General features: G+C 43.3%; 2 protein-coding genes across 2 annotated transcripts in view; one reads left to right on the top strand and one right to left on the bottom strand.

The window, feature by feature from the left end:
* Window positions 1-6889, top strand: part of GSAP (gamma-secretase activating protein) — a 55532-nt gene extending 48643 nt beyond the window's left edge. The window contains exons 28-31 of the mRNA XM_086609711.1: window positions 2425-2486; window positions 4461-4565; window positions 4708-4801; window positions 5432-6889. Of these exons, the coding sequence (XP_086465837.1) occupies window positions 2425-2486; window positions 4461-4565; window positions 4708-4801; window positions 5432-5532 (362 nt within the window). The 3' untranslated portion in view covers window positions 5533-6889. The remainder of the gene's footprint in view (window positions 1-2424; window positions 2487-4460; window positions 4566-4707; window positions 4802-5431) is intronic.
* A 348-nt stretch (window positions 6890-7237) lies between these two features.
* CCDC146 (coiled-coil domain containing 146) overlaps window positions 7238-16505 on the bottom strand; it is a 78316-nt gene continuing 69048 nt past the window's right edge. The window contains exons 15-18 of the mRNA XM_086610692.1: window positions 13837-13965; window positions 10337-10474; window positions 8683-8931; window positions 7238-7444 (exon numbers count right to left, since the gene is read on the bottom strand). Of these exons, the coding sequence (XP_086466818.1) occupies window positions 7238-7444; window positions 8683-8931; window positions 10337-10474; window positions 13837-13965 (723 nt within the window). The remainder of the gene's footprint in view (window positions 7445-8682; window positions 8932-10336; window positions 10475-13836; window positions 13966-16505) is intronic.

Here is a 16505-nt window from a genome sequence, read left to right on the forward strand (position 1 = left end):
GTAGACAAAGAAAGATCTTTTGAGGGAAAATTTTTGAGTTGACAGTTTTTCCACTTCGGACTTTGTAGAAAAGTGAATACTAAAGATCATCATAGAATTTGTTGGGGGATTTCTATGACTCTATGAAAGTGCACATCTATATGTAAGGAAGTTAGTCTGCTATGCAGTCCTCAGCTTTTGCTTTAATTATGTTTGGAACAAGAGGAACAGGCCTGTCAGTCTGACCTTAGTGCTGGGGAAGGTTATGGAGCAGATCATCTTGAGTGCTATCACATGGTACCTACAGGACAACCAGATGATCAGGCCCAGTCAGCATGGGTTTATGAAAGGCAGGTCCTGCTTGACTAGCCTGATCTCCTTCTATGACAAGAAGGTGGCTCGCTTAGTGGATGAGTGAAAGGCTGTGTGTGTTGTCTACTTGGACTTTAGTAAAGTCTTTGACACTGTTTCCCACAGCATTCTCCTGGAGAAACTGGTTGCTCATGGCCTGGACTGGTGTACGCTCCGCTGGGTAAAAAAGTGGCTGCATGGCCAAAACCAAAGAGTTGTGGTGAATGGAGTTAAATCCAGTTGGTGGCCAGTCACAAGTGGTGTTCCCAAGGGCTCAGTATTGTGGCCAGTTCTGTTGAGTGTCTTTGTGAATGATCTGGACAAGGAGATCAGGTGCATCCTCAGTAAGTTTGCAGATGACACCAAGTAGAGTGGGACTATTGATCTGCCCTACAGAGGGAACTGTATCAACGGACCGAGGACAATTGTATGAGAATCAGCAAGGCCAAGTGTCAGATCCTGCACTTGAGTCACAACAAGCCCATGCAACGCCACAGGCTTCGGGAAGAGTGGCTGGAAAGCTGCCCAGCAGAAAAGGACTTGGCGCTGTTGGTCAACAGCCGACTGAATATGAGTTGGAAGTGTTCTCAGGTGGCCAAGAAGGCCAACAGCATCCTGGCCTATATCAGAAATAGTGTGACCAACAGGAGTAGGGAAGTGATTTTTTTTTTTTTTTCCTTCTGTACTCGGCACTGGTGAGGCTGCACCTGGAACACTATATTCGGTTTTGGGCCCCTCACTACAATAAAGACATAGAGGTGCTGGAGCTTGTCCAAAGAAGGGCAACAGAGCTGGTGAAGGGTCTAGAGCATAGGTCTTATGAGGAGCAGCTGAGGGAACTGGGATTTTTTAGCCTGGAGAAAAGGAGACTGAGGGGAGACCTTATCGCTCTCTACAGCTGTCTGACAGGAGGTGGTATCGAGGTGGGTGTTGGTCTCTTCTCCCAAGTAACAAGTGATAGGACAGAGGAAATGGCCTCAAGTTGCATTAGGTGAGGTTTAGATTGGATATTAGGAAAAATTTCTTTACCGAGAGGGTTGTGAAGCATTGGAACAGGCTGCCCAGGGAAGCAGTTGAGTCACTGTCCCTGGAGGTATTTAAAAGACGTGTAGATGTGGCCCTTACGGACATGGTTTAGCGGTGGACTTGGCAGTGTTAGGTTACTGTTGGACTTGATCTTAAAGGTCTTTTCTAACCGTAGATTCTGTGATTCTATGATTCTAAGGTAATCCTAGTGCTGGGATTGGCAAACAGCTACAAGCTCTGTGCTAGGAAGTAAAAATTCAAAATAAGCAAACAAAAGCCTACCTGACTCAGCATCCCAATATTTTTAGTAAATATTGAGCTTGTGGATATCTTCTAAATATCACATAATGTTAACTAAAAGCATGAGTTAAAATTAAGTTCTATATGAACCCGTGTAGGCATCAAGCGCAGATCATGTTCTGTATGTGGCTTCCTTCTGAGTGGAAGCGAAGTACTTCATTTCCACTAAGGAGGCTTAGGAGCAAGCTAGCACGTGTGCTGTGGGAATGACTGGGGCCTAAGGCTTCAGAACAAGATGGGGAGTCGGACAAATTGGCAGTTGCAGCTGGCATCACACACATGTTAATTGCCTTTTGCAGAAGGGAGAAATAGAGAACTGTAGCATAAGCTTCCTGGGATGCAGCAGCACCATGATAAGACTCTTCAACAGTAATGCACTTCATCACAGCCACAACCGTGTTCCCTTGTGATGTGCTCGTTCTCTGGTGTTCAAGAAAAGGGACAACACAATATGCTGTATCGAGCTGTGCCTGATCTCAATCAGTGAAATATTATAAATGTGGGGAGTTCTGCTTAGTCAAAACTTGTTTGAATTATTGTATAAATTGTTACATAAAATGGTGAAGTTACATACAGATACACAGAAAAATATTTATATAAATGGTATAAACATAAATAACACTCCTAATAGTGCTTACTTAAAATTTTCATTTCATTAGAGATGATGTTTATTCAGAACGTCTTCAGTGAAAGTTGAAAGTTTTATTTAGGGTGTTACTGGATGTTTTTTGTGGGTTTTTGTTTGGTTGGTTTTTTTTTGTCTTATAGATCTGGATGACACTGAGGAGAATGAAAAGCTGAAGTTCAGTATTGTCATGAGACTTCCTGAGGTAACTAATGACTTCGGATGTCGTTTCTTGGATTTTGGAAACCATAGGAAGGTCTTCCCTGTGTGTAGGATTAAGCCAATGGAAGACTTAACTGTGGTTCACATAGGGCACAGATATAACCTGAACCTCCACAGTTTCTCCATTTGCTTCTCATGACCTCTAGGGTACCCCGATAACTAAAATTACAGATTTGTCCATAGTGTTTTGCAGTGTCTCCAGGACCCTGCAGGAATCAAATCGACAAGACTGACACTGCTCTACTGAGTACTCATCTGCATAAAGCAATAAGGTTTTAATGGGGCTTAAAGAGGATTTATGAGGATTTGTGTGTGTTTTTTAGCATCCACAAATGTCTTTCTCAGTTGTGACCTCTGCATTTGGTTTTATTCATTTTATCAAATATGTTCAAAAGCTGGCACAGTAAAAGCTGTAAAATCTGATCAAATCACAACTCTGTGGTGGGGATTGAATTACAAGTTCTCCCCCTCTGTGAAATCTCCCAGCCTCACTCGTTGATAAGGTGACTTGTTTAGTCTTGTGCTGGAACTAATTACTGATGCTCCATTGAAAGTTCCAGCAGAATGGAAGATTGACTTCTCCCTTCCCCTTTTAGCTCTTAGTGCACACCACAGTACTGCAGAGGAAGCACAGCATCTCAATGAGCAGAGGAAAACCAGGGACCCCCCTCCAGGACTGCCTTGCTGTAGAACAGGCTTTTCTCAACATAAGTTGCTTATTGTTTGCTCATTATGGGCTATTACGTGTAGTTCAAATGGCCAGAAGTGCCGCTTTGGTTTTCCTCTAACAAGGGCTTCTTTATTTGGCAGCAGTTTTGAGAAGGGGCAGGGAAGGAGAACTCCACAGGAGGTTCTTTGTCCTCTGTGTCTTGTTTTGGGCATGGGTTGGTGAGCTGGGTCAGTGCAAGGCCTCTCTGAGCTGTCAGCCCCAGGCCTGGTGGGTGGGGAACTCCATTCCAATCGCACTTTGACGCGAGGGGCTGAGCTGTGAGTGCTTCAGGGGACGTGTACTGCTAGTTATGCACAGTAGACTTAGTGCCTTATTGTGTCTATTTACAGCTTTGGGAAAAAATGCAGAGAATAGTTTGTTTGCCAAAAAGGACACTTTGGGGTGACTCAGACTATTTTGAGCAGGTTACAGTCACTAGATGACTTCAGTTGCATCAGAAGCAAGTATTTAAGCACCATTGAAACTGTTCAGCATTTCCTAAATGAACTCTTTCATTACTCTGTATTGTTAATATAACTGGAAGTGATGGGCGGAGGAGGTCTTGATAGGGAAAATAGCAGAAGGTGGGACTAATTTCACAGTGTGTTCATATTTATTTGCTTATTGGTTAGGATTGCAAGCTTTGGGACATCTGGGTTTAAATCTCTTGCCTTTGGGAGTGTTATAAATGTTATAAATTCCCAGGACGATGCCCTAAATAATGGGGTGCAAATTGTGTTCCCAGTATCTCTCCTCGTCAGCATTCTGCTTTTGTAAGATTCCTTAGACTGAGCCTGAGAGAAGCCCTGTTCTGAATGGAGCAGAGTGTTGAGGAATGGTCCATCTGTGTTATTCTTTGGAAGAAGAATGGATCTAAACCAAAGAGTCACAGCAAAGGTTAAATGGTCATTTCAGGCCTCAATTAATAAACATGCCAAATGGGAGAGAGGTAATGGACAGGCTGATAGAAGCTTACTGAGTAGCTCACTGGGTACTGAGTAGCAAGGTTTTGATCGTTTCCCACGTTTTGGGAGCGTATTGTAATCTCTTAGTTACTGGCCATGAAAGGAAGGCTCCATGGCTAAAATTGATGACGTCTTAGCTTCTGTCATCAGTGTCTGAAAGCAAAGCAGTCTGTGTTACAGCCTGGATTTTGTTTCTGTTTTTTTCTCCTTTTTCCTGTCAAAGTTTCCACTGTCCTGTGTTTTAGGTTCTCAGGTTTTTGGTGTTTGTTTTTTTTCTTTCTAGGCTCTTGGTCAAAAGGTCCGCCAGTTTTGGAACCATCCGATAAATGCTAATTTCATTGCCCGGAAATATGTGAAACTTTTGCTTGAGAAGCTGGGGAACAGGCAGGTAAGAGCACGTAGGCCTTTTTTTTTTCTTTTAATCTTTTGTTTTGACAGTGTTGAGATTCCTGACCTTTCTGCCTAAAGATAACATTGAAACTTGACACTATGCGACTTTGTGAACTAACCTGACATGTTCTCCCTTACAGTGCAGCAGGCCTATCCCTGAGAGACTCTCGGTCCCTGTAGAGTTTTTGCCACTTAACTACCTGACTAATATGCTGGCAGAGATAGAGAATCAAGGTAACGTTAATTCTGTGCTTTGGAAGACCAGCAATCCTTACCCTTTGATGCTCACGTTCATCTATATCCTGACTGTATTGATGTAACAGAGTTCTAAAACTCCAGTGATGTCTGAACACGTAGGTTTCGTCATCTTTCTGCTGATGGGAATTGTCAGGCGGTTTCTTCACTGCGTATCCGTTCATCCAGATCCTCTGTGTGTTGAATCCAGTTATCAGACTTGCATTTTTCAGAGTAGTTCATGTACAGCGCGGTGGTAGCTGTTACTCTGTAGAACGTGTCCTGGTCCATTTTATGTACTAGCACTAATGTAGCCACTGTGCTTAAATCTTGGTTTGGATCTCCAGCATAGAATTAGTATGGAAATCCCTAGCAGCCTCCCGAGATGGTCTAACTTTCCTCCATGTGGGATATCAATTACTTATATCCCACAATGGGAACATTTTTGCCATGAGTGAGCATCCAAGCAATTCCATGAAAGCTGTAGGTATTTTGTGTAAATGAAAATGCTTCTATCTTTTACCTTATCTTTTGGTTTTGTAGACGAAGATGTTTCATAGACTGTGGGACTAAGTGTGCAAGAACACTTAAAATTTTGTAAATACTGACATTCTCCCTATGTTTTTCTAGGTGTGCATCTGTATGAAAACCAAGACCATGTTAATGTGAGATTTGTAGAGGAAACAGCACTCAAACACACTATGACGCTTTTGGGCCTCAAATATCCCTGAAATAACACACTGTTGAAGAAGGCTGTTCAACTGTGGTGCTCATATAAAAGAATTCATGCAGAAGCATGCAGCCAACTTTGTTTTTTTAAAACTTAAATGCCATGTGATTTCCCAAATAATCTGCAGTTTTGGGTAGTCACCATTACTGACATAAGCAACTCAAAATAGTGTTTGGTCCAAATTACTGACTTCTAGATAAATCCTAGAGAAACACATCTGACACAAACCCAGGTTTGAAATATATCTGTGGTTTCATTTTTAAGTGGTCAAATAAGTAGAACTACAGTGAGTATTAAAACACGCTGTGAAAATTGGTAGTAATATAAATTATTTTAACAAGATAGACAATCCTGAAAAAGGTAGTCCAGTTGCATTGTACAGTAGCAAGAAACCAGTAACTGTTTACTCATTTAGATTAATAAAAGTATTTATTGGTGTGTTGATGTAAAGCAGGTAAGAATAACAAATGGTGAATCAGTTTCTGTATATAATGCATAAGTAATGATGTATTTATTCTTTGTGGTGGTCAAGTGTTATCTTACTGTACTTCTGCCTTTGGAGTTGGATTCTAATATATTTGGTTTTGTAATTAGCACAAAATAGAATCTCCTTAAGGTGCATGTGATAGGTTTTGTTTTCTTTGTTTGTTTTTTAAAGATATGTATAATATATTGTAAGCAATACAGGAGAAGAAAAGTTGTTGGGAGATTTATCTTAACACAGGGGCTTGGACAGAGTTGTACTTAATTCTTTCCTCACAACTTCTAGTGTTACAGTTCAAGCCTTACCTTCAAAAAGAAATTATGGAGGTTGTTTTTCCTTCATTTTCAACTTTTATTTGTACATAACTGAATAGTGTTGTTTGGTTTTTGTTAAGTTCTGAACTGTGACATTAATTTAAAATAGTAATAGCAGTTTGCTATGCAGAGAAAACTTAAAAGTTCTGACATGGGGTTTCTGCAGTCTTCACTGGATTTAGCAACACCTCTATCAAAGTTTCAGACTATTAAAACTAGTGCAACTCATTGACAATTTGATAGATTTTGGAGGTTTTCAATAACAACCTCTGATATTCTCTCTGAGTAGTTTCCATTGATGCTTCCTGCTCCTTACCAGTGAAATCAAAAGATCCAGTTCTCTGGAGTGACTTGGCAAGTTCATAGTCATTCCCTTGTCATTGCCATCAGTGGAGCAAGAGTTTTAGCTTTCTCAGTAACTGCGTAGAGGGAAGGAATATTTTTCTCAATATAAATAAAATTTGTCTGGCAAGCGTAAAGTCCAATCCCAGACTGCAGAAAACTATGTTATCGTATTCGTGTAAGTGATGGGGACTTTGTTCATATTGTATTAATAACTAGAGAAGATTTTTCAGCCTTTTCTTTTTAATGAAATGTATTATAAAATATAATCAGATGCAATAAAACTTCAACTGGAAAAAAACAGTAAGTGTAGTACGATGCTCACTCATTTTTCTTAACATTTTAAATTACTGCACTGCATTTGGGATACCAGGCTCCTCCTAGCCAGGAGAAGGCAACTTGCATCACTGATTACTTAGCTATGCTTCTTTCATTAACTACTACTACGTTTTCAATATGGAATTTAGCTAAACACTAACAGACATTCCTTCAGTGTAGTGTAAATGCTATGGACTCTTGACGTTCAGCAGCCAGTAGTGGCCTTTCCTGCTTTAGGTGCTGTCTGTTCAGATTTCAATTGGCTTTACAATAGGTTTTCTGAAATATCTCATATTTGAACTGGGTTCACTTGGTTTGAAAGGAGCCAGAGCGCCGCCGTAGGGCCGTGGCAATGGGAGACTGTATTCATCGTCTGGGATACAGGCAGTTGGGCGCCGTTCAGCTGTCGTGCGGACACAGCCGGGCGCTGCAGCTTGTTCCTCTTCTGCAGCCTGCTGTGAGAGAAACACCTTTTGATCACTTAGTGACTATATGCTTCCAAACTCCAGTACTCTCCTGAGCCAACATACAGAATACCTGACAAAGGAAACACTTAGTCTAGTCCTTAGCAAACCAGGAAACCCAGACAGGTGTTAGTTGTTCATTGAAAGGAAAGCACGACTTACTGACTATGTAGATGTGAGTTTGTCCTTTAAGTAGTATACAGTTTGAGCATATAATGCTTTCATTATTTGTAAAGGAAACAGATTAGATGAACTTTTAAAAGTTGTAGTAGTCGTGCACAGAAGAGCTCAGGAATGGAATAATTGTTCTGATGCTTCAAAATGTGGCTATATTTATGCTGACAGCAGCTGTTCTTGAATACAGCTACTGCAGTGAGCTTGTATCCACAGCACTGAAAGGAAACTGAGTCATAGCATGAGGAGAAGTGTTAATGACAGAGAAGTTTCTTATTCTAAACCAGTTTTACCGCACCAGTTCTGTGTGACTTCAAGTTCTTTAAGTGTACGTGCAGTATATTCCTCTCCCAGCATTGTGTGCCTTTCAGATTCCCTTGGAATGATCAAGTAAAGCACTCCTAGAGCAAAGCTAATATCCCATCAGCAAGAGTTCCCTCAGTATACACTTCTTATTTTTGTATTACTTTTTCTTCTTTGGGAGCTCTCTGCTCAGGGATCACTGATGGTCTCGACTAAGGAGGCATAGTATCCAGCAGAGTAGAATTGGAAGCACTATTAGATGTGCTGCCTTGCCTACCCTCAGTGTCTTGCCCAGCAATATGATTTCTTGAAATTTCTGATCTGATGTTCACTACGTCTGGCATGTGGACTAAACTTATTTTTCCTGAACTTCATACCCCACCTTTTGCAGCTTTACCTTGAAATCAAATGGAAAGCAATACTTCACCTATGGCTCTCATCCGTCATCCCAAACCATGGTCACACAAATTACTTTAATTGAAGGTAAGTCTTCCTTTGAGTGTAATGTGTTCTCTCCCTCAGATTCAATGACCAGTTCTAAGCACTGTACCAGGCTGCAGTTAAAGCTCTGCAAAACCGCAATGACCACTTTAGTAGTTGTCTTTGCACCGTCATCTCCACTGACTCCTGGAGCTCCATGTTCGGCAGCGAACAGCTACGCAGGGAGTTAGCACAGCTCTTTCAGAAAGACAAGCTAGAGCAGTGAAAAGATGAGGCTGGAAATCTAATTGCAATGTGTGACAAAAACTTACTTTAGCTCTGGCTTCAGCTGCTTCTTTTTGCATCTTCTCGTTACGTAATATCTTCAACCATTCTTTCTCTGTTTCTTTAGGAGGGGGAAGGCCTTGATCTATCCTTGAGGAAACAGTCATCACAAATTGTTCTTTGTCTCTCATTTCCTGCTGTAGTTTAATGGCAAGTGCTTGCTTCATGGATAGTTCTGCAACAAGAGCCATCATCTTCTGGGTTCTGTCCTTTATCTTCTTCTGCAGTTCGTTTCTCTGGAGTAAGTAAGAAATGCATTTTAGTTAGGGCTTCCCTTCAGACTCTTACAGGGTATGACACTTACGTAAGTATTAAGTACATGAAAACAAGTCCAGCTTGACTCAATTTTTAAAAATAGTTCCATACTTCAAAATGGCTTAATGAAACAGGACGTGTGCTTCATTCTGCTTGGAACCACAGAAACTTGCATTTAAAGTCACACTTATGCCAATACAAGGTACAGAAAAGCATGTTTATATTTCTCTCCTGCCCTTTCAGCTGAATAGCAAAACTCACTGAGGGGCAGGTTGGAAACCCAGATTCCAATTGACCTTGTGCAGAATTAACTTTGCAAAAAAGGCGTAATAAGCCTGATCCTTACAAGGTAATTGAGTGATAACGCAGACACAGTGGGACTGGGGTTGGGAAGTTATCCTTGGCAGGGGGATGAACAGAAAAGGAACAGGACAGGAATCCTTGAGTGACTGGGGATCTTTTAAACAAAAAAACCCAACGAAACTCAAATACTCTTTTTTAAGTGACTAATAGGGAATTGGGAGAGTCAGAGCACTCGGATGTAACTTTTGGCACGCTGCCATTTTTACAGTAGTTTATTAGTCCGTGGCCATGATTTCACAAACCCATGTAACAGCCATGTTATTTCTCTCTGTGGAAAATTAATGGTTTACTATAAAGATGTGTTTTAAGTCTTTCTGAGTGCCAAACCTAACACCTAAGGAAAAAAAAATCAACCCTGGCCTTGTTTTACACGAATTATTTTGCTGGTTTTGGGGTTTTTTTTTTTTGCCTTTCACTTGGCTCTGCTCTATTTGGACCTTTTTCAATAAGGAGGTGGTGAGAGGATTTTTGCTTTTCCCCAAACAATGTTACTGGCAGTTGAAAGGGAATAGCTATAATTATACAGAAACGACTGTATTGAAAATGATATTTCTTGCCTGTGTGGTTTTCCTTACCTAAATAGCAAAGAAACTTTGAGCCAGATTTCAAGTCTTATCTTTTTTTGTGTTGGAGGAATATAGAACTTACCTGGCTTTTCCCTATTTCTTTTTATCCATAGCGTGTTTGTTGTGGAAAGGCTGTTAAGTACGTACACAAAAGGAGGATTCTCCCAAGTTTCTAAGCACTCAACCTGAGAAATAAGTTATCCTGTATTTTGGTGAAAGGCACTACTCATGATGCAGCTTCCTCTCAAAAAGAAAGGACACTTACCTAACGCTCTTGCTATGTCTGTATTACCATTATTACTAAATGCCTATAATTTCTGAAGAGTAACATATGACTTGCCTATCAATATTTCCAGCCGCTAGTTTTGTAATTTGCAAGTGAGTCATCTTACCTCTTGCCCAGATACTGTTTCATTTTGTGTAGGCCAGCAAGCAGAGCGTGCAATGCCCTTCTTACCCTTTTAGCTACCAGCAGTGTGTCCTGCTTCCCGTCCTCTGCTGTGGCACGGATTCTGTCCGTCAGCCGGGAAACGTGCTTGTAGAGAAAATCTGTCTCCAGCAACTTCTCCTCCTTCTGCACCAGCTCTACCTCTAGCTGCAGCAAGAAGGAGTATACGGGGTGTAGGTAAATGACAGGGGAAGGTGCAACACAAGGTGTTCCTGTGATTGCTCTGAGAGCTGCTGAAATAACACCAGTACACGGCCATACGTAATCACTTCACCATCAGATTTCTCAAATTTTTCACCCTCTCTGCCAAGTATCAGAGAGGGTGAAGTTGGTTCAGTTGGTTCCTGTCAGTCGTACAGTTCTTCCATATCAGACTGGACCCTTCTGGGGGGCAGGGAGTTACACCAGCATTATTACTGCCTTGCTGTGATTTTCTTGAAAGCAAGGATTTTTTTCTAGTGATTTTTTTTTTTTTTATTCTGGCTTCTTGAGTCGCGCTGTAATGAGAAGGTTTCAGCTCTTGCTTTAAATATCTTTTCTCTCCTGCTGCTAAAAAAAAAAAAAGGATAAGCTCCAAAGACTAAAAAATAAAGTACTGTGCAACTAAAAGGACTTTAAAAACACAAGGAGGGTGAAAGAGAACATTCAAAGTTATCTCACAACTCCAAGAAACTTGGCTTTTTGATGTGCAGGCTGGTAAGAGCAGGCTGTGTTGTAGCCTGCTTGGCTATGCAGAGCTCCCTTCTGTCGAGGAATAGGGGAAAGTAAAGCAAAAAGCTCAACTAATTCAAGCAGATACTGGGAAGGATTCATGGTAAATCATAATCTCGACCTGTGTGGCCAGCAGGTCGAGAGAGGTGATTCTCCCCCTCTACTCTGCCCTCGTGAGACCTCACCTGGAGTACTGCGTCCAGTTCTGGAGCCCCCAACATAAGAAGGACATGGACCAGTTGGAGAGGGTCCAGAGGAGGGCCACAAAGATGATAAGAGGGCTGGAGCACCTTTCCTATGAGGACAGGCTGAAAGAGTTGGGGCTGTTCAGCCTGGAGAAGAGGAGGCTCCGGGGTGACCTTATAGCGGTCTTCCAGTACCTCAAGGGGGCCTACAAGAAAGATGGGGAGAGGCTGTTCAGGAGGGCCAGTTGTGATAGGACAAGGGGTAATGGTTTTAAAATAGAGGGAGGTAGATTCAGATTGGATATTAGGAAAAAATTTTTTACCATGAGAGTTGTAGAACACTGGAACAGGTTGCCCAGAGAGGTGGTGGATGCTCCATCCCTGGAGACGTTCAAGGCCAGGTTGGATGAGGCCCTGAGCAACCTGATCTAGTTGGAGATATCCCTGTTCCTTGCAGGGGGGTTGGACTAGATGACCTTTGAAGGTCCCTTCTAGCCCTAACCCTTCTATGATTACAAACTGGATTTCAAAAGGACGACTTAGGTGTGTACTGCTCTGAGCTTGCTGGTACTTTAATACCTTCACAGCCCTGTGTGAATCCTCCCACTGAGCACTAAATACAGTGGGGGGAGTTTTCTGCCCCTATAAATGGGACAGACAATAATATATAAGGAAATGCCATGGCTGCTCATTCCATCCGTTTACCTTCCCCCTACATGCAACACACGAGATGCCCCGAATTGGTCCTTAAGCTTCGCCTCATTTCGCAGCCTCCTCTGGCCATGGCCGGCGGTGCTGCAGGCAGCGCACAGCTGCTGGCCGGCCTGGCTGCGCTTCCATGGAGGTCTGCTCTGGGGCTCCCTGTGCTGCCTGGACACAAAGCAGGAAAGCCAAAGGCTGAGAAGGATGTTTGATCCTGTCTCACATCTGCAGACTTTGTTAAGAGGGTAGTGGGGCTGCCTCCTGCTCACAGCCTGAGCATTGTGGTGGAACTGCTAATAGTCAGTTGTAGAAGAATGATAAGTTTGTTTGCCAGCTGTTTATTATTCTGTGTTTATTTCCCTCTGCCGCCTTTTCTGTGCCTTCCCGTAGTGACGCAGGAGGGTCTGCATTGGGGTGCCAATGATGCGAATGGACCAGCTGGCAGAGGATGCTGCAGAGCCAGGTGTACTGCACAGAGCCCATGTTTTGCTCCTGTTCTCCAGCCTCTGCTGGAAGAACTCAAAATGTCCCACATCCAGTTGTCATAGAATCATAGAATGGTTAGAGTTGGAAGGGACCTCAAAGATCATCTAGTTCCAACCCCCCTGCCATGGGCAGGGAAATCCTCCACTACACCAGCTTGCCCAAAGCCTCATCCAACCTGGCCTTGAACACTTCCAGGGATGGGGCATCTACAACTTCTCTGGGCAACCTGTTCCACTGCCTCACCACCCTCTGAGCAAAAAATTTCTTCCTTATATCTAATCAAAATCTGCCCTCTTTCAATTTAAAGCCATTACCCCTTGTCCTATCACTACACGCTGTTGTAAAAAGTCCCTCTCCAGCTTTCCTGTAGGCCCCCTTTAAGTACTGGAAGGCTCCTATAAGATCACCCCAGAGCCTTCTCCAGGCTGAAGAGCCCCAACTCTCTCAGCCTGTCTTCACAGGAGAGGTGCTCCAGCCCTCTGATCATCTTCATGGCCCTCCTCTGGACTCGCTCCAGTAGCTCCATGTCCTTCTTATGTTGGAGACTCCAGAGCTGAACACAGTATTTCAGGTGGGGTCTCACGAGAGCAGAGTAGAGGGGCAGAATCCCCTCCCTCGACCTGCTGGTCACGCTTCTTTTGATGCAGCCTTTTGCATCACGGTTGGCTTTCTGGGCTTCCAGCGCACATTGCCGGCTCATGTTGAGCTGCTCACCCACCAGCACTCCCAAGTCCTTCTCCTCAGAGCTGCTCTCAATCTATTCTCCGCCCAGCCTGTATTTGTGCTTGGGATTGCCCTGACCCTCGTGCAGGACCTTGCACTTGGCCTTGTTGAACTTCATGAGGTTCTCACAGGCCCACCTCTCCAGCCTGTCAAGGTCCCTCTGGGTGGCATCCCTTCCCTGCAGCGTGTCCGCAACACCACACAACTTGGTGTCATCTGCAAACTTGCTGAGGGTGCACTCGATCCCACTGTCCATGTCACCAACAAAGATGTTAAATAGCACTGGTCCCAGTACTGACCGCTGAGGAACACCACTCGTCACTGGCCTCCACTTGGACATTGAACTGTTGACCACAACTCTTTGAGTGCTACCATCCAGCCAATTCCTTATCCACCGAGTGGTCCATCCGTCAAAACCATGTCTTTCCAGTTTAGAGACAAGGATGTGGTGTGGGACAGTATCAAATGCTTTGGATAAGTCCAGCTAGACGATGTCAGTTGCTCTTCCCCTATCTATCAATGCTGTAACCAAATGATGTTGTCCTGGAAAGCAGATGCTGGGCTGGAATTCCCCTTAGCCAATCATAATTATCTTAATTCCCCTTATAGAAACTTTTATTTTAGAAATAGAAGATACAATTTTCTTTTTTTCTAAAAGAGATCAATCAGCATGAGAGCTTGTGACATCTGAAGTGATATTACCTGCTTAATCTTTTTTAGCAGCTCAGGTGGAGATGGGTCCTTCCCTCCCAAGTCTCGCTTTCTGCTTTCATTCACAGGGTCAGCAAATATTTCCTCCATCTGTTTAATCCTGTCCATGCACTGGGAATACTAGGAAACAAAAAGCCACAACAGTTATTTTTTCAGACAAGAAGCCAAAAGCCCCACTATTACTACATGACCAGAGATGCAAGGTCTCCATGTCCCCAGTCTACACCAGGAGAACTGCACTACAGCAGCCTGGGTGTACCAGTGGGTGGCTGCACTGCCAACACCTGGGCTTGCCAGCAAGACTCCAGCCTTGCTGGGAGACGCTTGGGATGCCTGGGCGGTGTAGGACTAAGCAAAACGATACTGGTCAAACACTGGGAAACATTTCCCTACGAAACTGGAGGTGGATATATGTCATTCTCCTGTCCTGTTGCTAATGAATGGGAATTTAAAAAACAGTAGATTGTGTCACAGGTCTTCCTTATAATGTCCAAATATAAATCAGCTTATATCTTATTAATGGTTTAAATGTCTTGAACGCAGTTCCTTTGATTCCTTCTCCATGTGCAACACAACCACCTAAAATCAGGTGTATAAATAATTCAGCCCCACAGAAAGAGGCTTTTTCTCTGAGCCGCCAGGTATCATGACAAGAGCCCTTGGTCAGAAGATGATTTTCACCTTCTGAACATGTTTGGGAAGTCAGAAAAAGGCTGCCCCAGGGGCTGGTACCTTCTTCAGCTTCTGCTGAGTAGCCTGGATGAAAAGCTGTAGATGGTTCAAACCAGATCCTGTCCTTTGGGCCACAGTGGGGTGGGCTCAGGGCCACCCTCCACAGTCACCGTTAGCACGTGGAGAGATGGAGCGCAGCTGCTGGGGCTGGGCAGTGAGCTGAGACCTGCCACAGCTACAGCTCCATCCTGAGGAGGGAGAGAAGCACTGGGAAGGGTGGGAGCCCCCACCGGCACCCACTTCCTTCCCCCCTCCCCAGGTCTCTGCAGCCTGGTCCAGCTGGTGCCTCCAACGGTGGAGGTGACTGTGTGGGTGCAGCGATAGGTGCCTGGGGCTCCTCTGGGACTCGCAATGGGAACATGTCCCTGCCTAACTCACCCCCAGAGCTTGATCCCGCAGACTTAGTGTTAACAGACAAGGTTTCCTTGTGCTGGGAAGGGGAGAGGGTTAACACAAAGGATTATAAGCCACCTGAAATTTATTTTTTAAGGAAACAATAGTATGGCAGTTGCAGGATGGAAGTGAACTCTGCTGTCTGCCAGAAATTGTCTGCTATGAAATTGTCCCACCTGCTGCTTTGTCCTCAGGCTACTTCTTTTATCCTCAGGAATACACCAAACATTTGAGTTGGAGGGTCTTCCTTTATTCCCTGCAATCTTCTGTTTGACCCACAGGATCCATTTAGGGACATAGGAAGGATACAAGTGCCTGACAGTTTGGTTGCAAGTGAAATCTGGAAGTCCCTCTTCCCCACTGGTTAGCATTAAAGGTCTCATCTCTATAGGCATCCAAGTTTTCTACGTTAAAGTTCCCAGGCACGTGTCCTGAAGTGACTCAGTGGTGACACTGAGCAATGTGGTACTCCCAGTACCCAGAGAGGCAGGTGTTCCCTGACCTTTCTGATCTGAGACCTTCCCATGGAACAACATTTCCCAGAATGGGCTAGTTGAACATCCATGCTTCCCATAAATACTCACTGAAGAAGTGACTGGGACAATTTCTTCATGTTTGGACTTGCAGGACTGACAGTGGTGGGGATTTTTGTGCTTTGATATGCACCTGGCCATCTGTCAGCACGTTGTCACTCCAACCTTGACCTATTAGCTCTAACATAACATGATCCAAGTAAGTCACTAGAAATGCTAACCATGAATTGCAGGTGATGATATTATTAAGGAAGTAAGTGGTCACGGGCTCTTAAAGTTATGAGCAGTCAGCAAAAAGACAAAGTAAATGTTTAAATGTTGCTACTGGGATGGAGTTTGTTCACTGGAAGTTAATGAGTCTTGTTTAACTGGAAAATAGAAAATGGACAGATTGTCTCAGGTCATTATGGAACATTAGTAGAATACTTGTCTTAAATACTTCTTTTTCTGGTAAAAGAGCATCATGCAGCTGGCTTTTTTACACTTTGTCTAAGAGCAGGCAAAGTAAAAACCTTAAATGACTGTAATGAACCGTTTCCTTGGCAAACCATGATTCGGTTTAAAATGAACGCCATTCAGTGAGCAATAGGTATCAGAAGATTTATTTTCATTATAAACAACTAAAACTCCAGCCCAAAAATACAGAGTGGAAGAATGTAAGTGCAGGACCAGCACAAACAACAGGATGCAGGTATGCTTCCAGTGATACTTCCTATCTGGGGCCAGATCTCAACTACTAACTCAGATGAAAATGCCTTGTTGGAGGCAGGCTACCTTAATGAGATTTGGACCATCTCACTAAGTAAAATTTTGCAAGATTGAAAGTTAATTTAGAGAAGATGGACCATTGCAGCAAAACCACTGTCCAAACCAGAAAAAAAAATCCAGAAAAAAAAATCCAGAAAAAGTTTCATGTTAAGCTTAAATACTAGGCTTACTTTTACATGAAATGGGAGTGATTAGATGCAGGCTAATCCAGAAGTATGGAAAACACAGTTAGAA

The sequence above is a fragment of the Tauraco erythrolophus genome, chromosome 4, assembly GCF_009769465.1.
Source record: "Tauraco erythrolophus isolate bTauEry1 chromosome 4, bTauEry1.pri, whole genome shotgun sequence".
NCBI lineage: Eukaryota > Metazoa > Chordata > Aves > Musophagiformes > Musophagidae > Tauraco > Tauraco erythrolophus.